This window comes from Podarcis erhardii (assembly GCF_964252035.2).
Source record: "Podarcis erhardii genome assembly, chromosome: 9".
Lineage (NCBI taxonomy): Eukaryota > Metazoa > Chordata > Lepidosauria > Squamata > Lacertidae > Podarcis > Podarcis erhardii.
The window spans coordinates 2,971,583-2,977,971 of NC_138512.1; the positions used below are offsets into that span (position 1 = coordinate 2,971,583).

The 6,389-nt window shown below is 53.6% G+C and overlaps 1 protein-coding gene across 1 annotated transcript; it reads right to left on the bottom strand.

Moving 5' to 3' along the window:
• Positions 1 to 302: 302 nt before the first annotated feature.
• Positions 303 to 5,639, bottom strand: MSX1 (msh homeobox 1). Its single transcript, XM_081876524.1, has 2 exons — positions 5,045 to 5,639; positions 303 to 1,138 (listed from the first exon to the last, which is right to left on the bottom strand). Exons 1-2 carry the CDS (start codon positions 5,514 to 5,516, stop codon positions 708 to 710), a joined length of 903 nt encoding a protein of 300 aa, XP_081732650.1. The 5' UTR covers positions 5,517 to 5,639; the 3' UTR covers positions 303 to 707.
• Positions 5,640 to 6,389: the final 750 nt, after the last annotated feature.

Genomic DNA, 6,389 nt, shown 5'->3' on the forward strand with positions numbered 1-6,389 from the left:
CCACCTTTGGTCTTCTTCAGACCAGAGAAATCTAGGTCTTTGCACTGCAAACCTAGGCACTTTACTTCCAAGTAAGTTCTTTAAAATCAGTTGAACTTCTTCAAATAAGTGAGGACAATCCACACGAAGTTCTGCACAACCTGCATTGAAATGCAGGGGTGGGGAGTGGGGGGCCTAAGAGCCAGATTTGAGAAGTAATGATAAAAATAATCAACAGGAGCCCCAGATTCAGAGGGCTTGGATGGAATGAAACCTTGCAGACCTTCCAGGACAGAAGGCAATGTCCAACCATTCACCCCAAGGTCATTTAAAATTAATTTATTTATCAAATATAGCTATTAATATAAACGATAATAAATTTTCAACTGTACAGTATATTACACAGTACGCAGAGCCCTTCCACGGGGCGTGGTGGAAGAACAAGCGGCAAAGAGCAGCAAGTGCAGTCCTGGGGCCTGGAGGGATTTGGGGGGGGCGGGGTGTCCACAGCCTGACTCCTGCGTCCAAAGGGGCAGCCCAAGCCTGCGGAGTATTCCGGTCCTTCGAGAGAGGCTTTACCTGGGCGAGTCCAGCGGAGCAGCTCTCCTTCCTTCCCTGCTGGCCGGTGCCTGTCCGTCGAGGGACCGAGGGCTGACGCATCTGACAGGCCTTCTGGCTAAGACCCGATCCTCTGGGGTGGAGGAGCCCCGGGCTGGCCCCCGGGGCTTCTAGGTGAGATGGTACATGCTGTAGCCCACGTGCGCCGCGTAGAGTCCCACGGGGGTGACGGGCAGGCCGGCTCGCGGGAAGGGCCCCGAGGAGGCGTACAGAGAGGCGCCGGCCACCGCCGGGCCGCCCAAGGGGAAGGAGATGCCAAAGGCGGCGGGCGGCAGCATGGGCTTGGCTGCCATCTTCAGCTTCTCCAGCTCGGCCTCCTGCAGCCGCTTGGCCTTGGCGCGCCGGTTCTGGAACCAGATCTTGACCTGCGTCTCGGTGAGGTTCAGCGAGCTGGAGAACTCGGCGCGCTCGGCGATGGACAAGTACTGCTTCTGGCGGAACTTCCTCTCCAGCGCCAGCAGCTGCGCCGTCGTGAAGGGCGTCCGCGGCTTGCGGTTGGTCTTGTGCTTGCGCAGGGTGCAGGCCGGCGGGCTGGCGCGCCCTGCGGAGACAGCGAGCGACACCTGGTCAGGCCCTTCCCAAAGACCCCCCCCACCCCCCCGCCCGGGCAAAAGGCGCAACAATCCCGGGAAGGCGAAGGAGCCCGGCTGGCGCGCAGGATCAGACCACCTGCTCACCCCGCAAGCCCAAAAGCCGTTTGCAGGGTCGCCTCAGCGGAGGAGCAATCTTAAAGTGCAGGAGGACCCGCAACCTGGGCAAATCTATCTACTGAACTCAGTAGGATTTAATTCAGAGTAAACATATTTTAGAAACCGGCTGTAAGGCGGATCTCGTTTGACAGCTTGCTCCGGTTAAACCGTCATCTAGTTAAACCACAGTAAGGCAATTTAGCTCTATTGAAATTAATGGGCCAAATTGGTATTAAATACAGTGCTTCTGGTTATTTAAGCTGCAAGGGCAATTTCTTCGGGATTTTCCAGATTAGAATATTTCAAGTGCTGGGTTCTAAATTCAGCTGAGCGGAGTAACAATGATTCAGAGTAACTGGAGTCTGAACCTGGAGGATGTATGGTGGTACAATCCTAAACACACTTAAGCGCGAGCCGCGTTAAAATGCAGAAGGACTTTCAAACGGACTGGACCTTGCATTTTACTGAAGCGGAGCTGTTCCCGGATAGGAAAGCCAAGTCGACTTACAGCCAGGGGGACATTTTGCAACTGAACAAATGGGATGCTGGAAACCCCCCGAATTGTACAGATTTAAATAAGGAGGCGACTTTTAGCTGGATGAGAGAGAGAGAGAGAGAGAGAGAGTCGTTCTGACAGCCCAAATCAGCCTGATCCCACCCACTCGCTTTAAAAGGCCTTGTTCCCACGTAAGCGAATAGGATTGCAGCCTTCCAAGAGGCGCCTGGGTGTCACGCGAAGCCACGCCGCCACCACAGCCAACCCCTCCCAAAGGCTTATCCGTGGGGGAAGACGCGCGTGGCTCCCAAAATGGTGCGTTTTCTTTAAGAGGTTGGGTGCATTTATTAGTGCTCCAGATAGAAAAATAAAGTATTGGGGCAGTTCATAAGAAGGGGAAAGCGGGGTTGGGGGAGGAAGGAAACCATAAATTATTGAACTAAAGGGAAAAAAATTAAAAAACGAAAAGGGCAGGTCCTGCCACTCACATCCCGTTTATGGCCCTCTTGGGAAACAGAGTGCGCATGTCATTAATTAGGGAGTCCGTGAGGACGCCGCTTGCTCCTTTTATGGCCTGTTTTAAGAACGCCTCTCGGCATTCCGACCCACACCCTTTCGAGCGGAAGAATTTAGACTGCTAAACACATTTACTTGAAAATAAAGCCTGGCAGGTTTAATGGATTCAAGTTAATTGTTTTAAATCATAGCCTCAAGTCAAGTTGAATCCAAGTGAAGCGTTTCCATCGTGAAGCTAACACTCACAAAAGTTGTAGATCGCTTTCAGTCTTTCCATTAGCAGAGAAGACACTGGAGCTACTGTAGTCGTAGGTACCTTTACTTGGGAGTAATTCCCACTGCGACTCATCACTACAGGCCGGTGCTGCCAGCTGTGATGAAATCCTTTGGAGACATTCCAACGGGAAGCCCTCCCAGCAAACCCCCCTTGAAGGGAAAGAGCCACAGTTCACCAGCGCAGGCCTCGGCAATGCCTGAGTATCTTTGTGGCAAGATTTTCCCGGTAGATTTGGCTCATTTTAAGTTAAGGCTACCCACGGTAGGACGCTAAGCTGACCTGGAGAATATATTCTTCCTAATATGTTTAATTTCGATAGTCTTTGAAGATATACTCACATAACTCTTCCCCAACCCCGTCCCTTCTAGATTCCGTGCATTGCACAGGGGAAGCCATAGCAGGACGACAATTACAATATGGGATAGATTCTCTTTTCACATTCCGTTTGCAATTATTTGGAAGATTGCTTTTTTAAAAACAAAAAACAAAACCTTATTACTTCCTGGTATCTGGGCAACATTTTAAAAATAAATTGCAATTACATGGGTTGGGAATCCAGCTGGAAAGAGACTCCTAATTAATCCAAAACGACATGAGCCCTGAACAAAAAATACCAGAGAAGCCTGTTTTGTTACTTTCAGTTGCTTTTCACTTTTTACATATCGGTAGGAAGCCCAAGAGATGACTTTTCAAGGAACAAACACCTAACTTCAAAAGTGAGGCTGCTGGACATTTTAGAAACGGTTCAAATCAGAGCGATCTATTGTAGTGGAATTTAGCATCGCTAGAAATGTTATGGGCATTTTCTCCAAAGCCACCTCTGCCCGGATTCTCCTACTCACTGACTGAAAGGAATTTCCCCGGACACAAGTAGGAGTTAGAGCACATTAAAATAGCGCCCTTAAACTATTTTAAACTGCTAAAATACTCTTGTTTTAATCCGCGGGAGAGAAAAGGAGGCAGAAAAGTCCCCGCTAATTCCTCTCCTGCTCAGGCCGATCCGGAAACAAATCAACTTTCTTTAAAACGAAACACTGAGGCTTGGGCGGATTATGCGGCAGGGCTGGGTGGACTCCGCCACCTTCGATCCTAAAAAGTTTGCTGAGAAAAGTAAACTACTTTGAGTTGGAAGCTAAGTTTCCTGGACCGCAGGATGTGGTGGAAGGTCTCACGGGGAAAATAAGGCTGAAACCCTATACGTGGGAGTCTTCCCAAATGAACTCGGTGGGACTTCTCAGTGGTGATGGAAAGGATTCCGCTGTAATTGATTCTGTTTCCCAACAGCGCAATTTAAGGACCATTAACGAGAAGCGCAGTAGAAATAAGCAGCCGAAACTCATCGGATTTCCTTATTACGTTTTCCTATTTGTTTAGCATTTTTTTTATTTAAAAAGCACGAATGTGCTCGTGGCGATTTTCTGGTTCTCCAGATGGTGTGCAAACCGCAATGGTTTAAAATGTCCTTACCCAGGTTGTCTGTCTGTCTCTCTCAGTCCAGAAACGGGCTCCTTGGTGGCGGAAAAGGCCCTGAAACCCGGAAGCCCCAGGCATCCCTCCCCTCCCCCTCCCCCTCCCCCTGGAAAGTGGTGACTGGTTCAGAAACCAGGTCCAAGGAACCAGTGACCTTTCATTCCCAACTCACTGAAGGAGACCTTCCCTGGGACCCTGGGCTCTCTGGGCAATTGTCAGTTGGCAGGATCCGGCCAGCAATGTTTACCAACAGCTGTAGCTGTCTGAAGAGGCCCCTCTCCACCGAGAGTCCCAGCTTCAAGGCAGCGGGGAGTTAAGATTGCGGGGAAAGTGAGAGGGTCCCCCAAATGGGCTCTACAGGAGCGACACGATCTGCAATGAGGGCAACTCCCCAGCTCCCCTTTGGCCGCATTGGGGCTGGAGGCAGCTTGCCGCTGCTTCACGGCCAAGTCAAGCAGCAGCAGCGGAAGGCAGGCAGGAGCTGCATGGAAGCTGCTCTGGTTCTAAGCATATTTGAAAAAGGTCGCCTCGATCTCAGCTCCCGGGCTGCTCGACGCTCTCGGCTTTAATTTGGCTAAAACGCCGCTATCCGACTAATCCCTGACTTGGAAGCAAGGCCTCTTGAGACCAAGGATTGGTTTAAGCAAGGGGAAGCCGATCCTGTTAGAAACCGGTGCTCCTTACTTCCAAGTAAACACCTTTTGAGCGTGCCTGCCCCATTCGTGCTAGGAATCAAGGCCGGGCACCTACGCGCTTTGAGTTGGTGGCCGGTGGGTTGGTTTGTTTGTTTTGTATTTTGTTTAACTAGCAACTCAAGTTCCACGAGCGGAAGCAGCAACCTGGAACATCTCTCCGGCGCTCAACACATGCATTTACTGGAAAGTAAAAAGTCCCTTGTCTTAAGTGACAGCCGAGACCGGCTTCCCCATCCTCAACCGCAGCGTTTTGGCTACTCGCTTCCCGGCCAAGTCCACGTGCGCTTCCCGGCTGCTCACTTACTTGGCGGCGGCGGAGAGAAGCGGGGGCTTTGCATCCAGGGCGTCCGCTCCGGCTTCTCGGGGCTTTCGGCTTTGGCGAGCGCCTCTTCGGGCACCTGGACTAATCCCCCGACAGCAAAATGGGTGGCGATGGCCAGCGCCGAGGCCGGTCTCTCCGGCGCCGCGGCAGAGGGCGCCCCCCTCCTGGGACTGAGGGGCCTCGGGTGCGCCGACGGCTCCCCCCGCTCGGGCCCGCTGCCGGGCAGGCTGCCGGGCTTTCTGCGGTCGGCCATGAGCGCCTCGACGCTGAAGGGTAGCAGAGCCGGAGCCGCCTTAGGCTTGTCGCCGCCGCCGCCGCCGCCGCCGCCGCCCTCCTCCCGGCCCCTGGTGGCCCCCGGGGGCCCCGTCGGGCCGGGCTTGCCGAAAGGCGGCGCGGGTGGCTCCTCGCTCCCCGCCGCGCTCTGAGCAGAAGTCATTTCCAGCGCCGGGGCCATGCAGCTCCCCCCGTCCCCCCGCCGGCGCCCCAGCTCTCGCAGCCGTCGCTCATGGAGGTGGGCGCGGAGGGTGAGGCAGGCCCGGCCGCGCTCCCGGCTGCGCGGCGCCTTCGCTCGTCCGGGCTCCGCTTGGCGAGGCCCGGGACCCAGCTCGGCGGGCTAATAAAGCCAGGCCGCCCCCGACGGCGGCCAATCCGCGCTCCGAAGGGGGGTCCCGCTGCCTTCCCATTGGGTGCGGCGCGCAAGAAGGACCAGGGGGCGGAGGAAGAGGAGGCGGGATCGCCCGGCGCGCCTCCGCTCGACTCTGCCTGGCGCGCCCGCCAAGCCGCGAAGAAACTTTGCTCGGCACTAGCCAGGAGCCATTGCGCGCCGGCCTTTGGTTCTCCGCCTCTGGGCAGCTCCCATTCACCTCGCGTCGCCGTCGATTCACCTCGAGGAGTTGTTTGTTTTGCTTGGATTCCCTTCCGTCCCGCTCGCTCTGTCTCTGCGATGGAAATTCCGCGCGCCTGAGCTGCAGGCGGCAGCTTTGCTTGGGACGACGATGCTCATCTTCAGATTATCGTAGAATAATTATTTTACCCCTTCTCTCGCAATCAGCGGCGTGCAATCTAGTTCTACGATAACCATTTAGAGTTTTAATTCTCTTTGAAGTGTCTCCCGACAATCAAGCGGTATATAGAGTTTGTGAAATAAATGTGAAATAAAATAAATAAGACTTCTTTGAATATGGGCTGCATTCGTGTGTGTGTGTGTAAGAGAGAGATAGAGAGATAGAGAGAATGCTGTAATAATATGTAATATTTGCCCACCCCCGCCGCCCAATGTCATTTTGATGCTCACTGATTTCAAAGGGATACGTTTACACATGCCTTT

What these genes read in the sequence shown, in the direction of transcription:
- MSX1 (XM_081876524.1), bottom strand. Translation starts at nt 5,516, where the DNA reads ATGGCCCCGGCGCTGGAAATGACTTCTGCTCAGAGCGCGGCGGGGAGC. An exon ending in CTTCTCTCCGCCGCCGCCAA is followed by an intron (nt 1,139 to 5,044) that starts GTAAGTGAGCAG and finishes CTGTCTCCGCAG; the next exon opens with GGCGCGCCAGCCCGCCGGCC.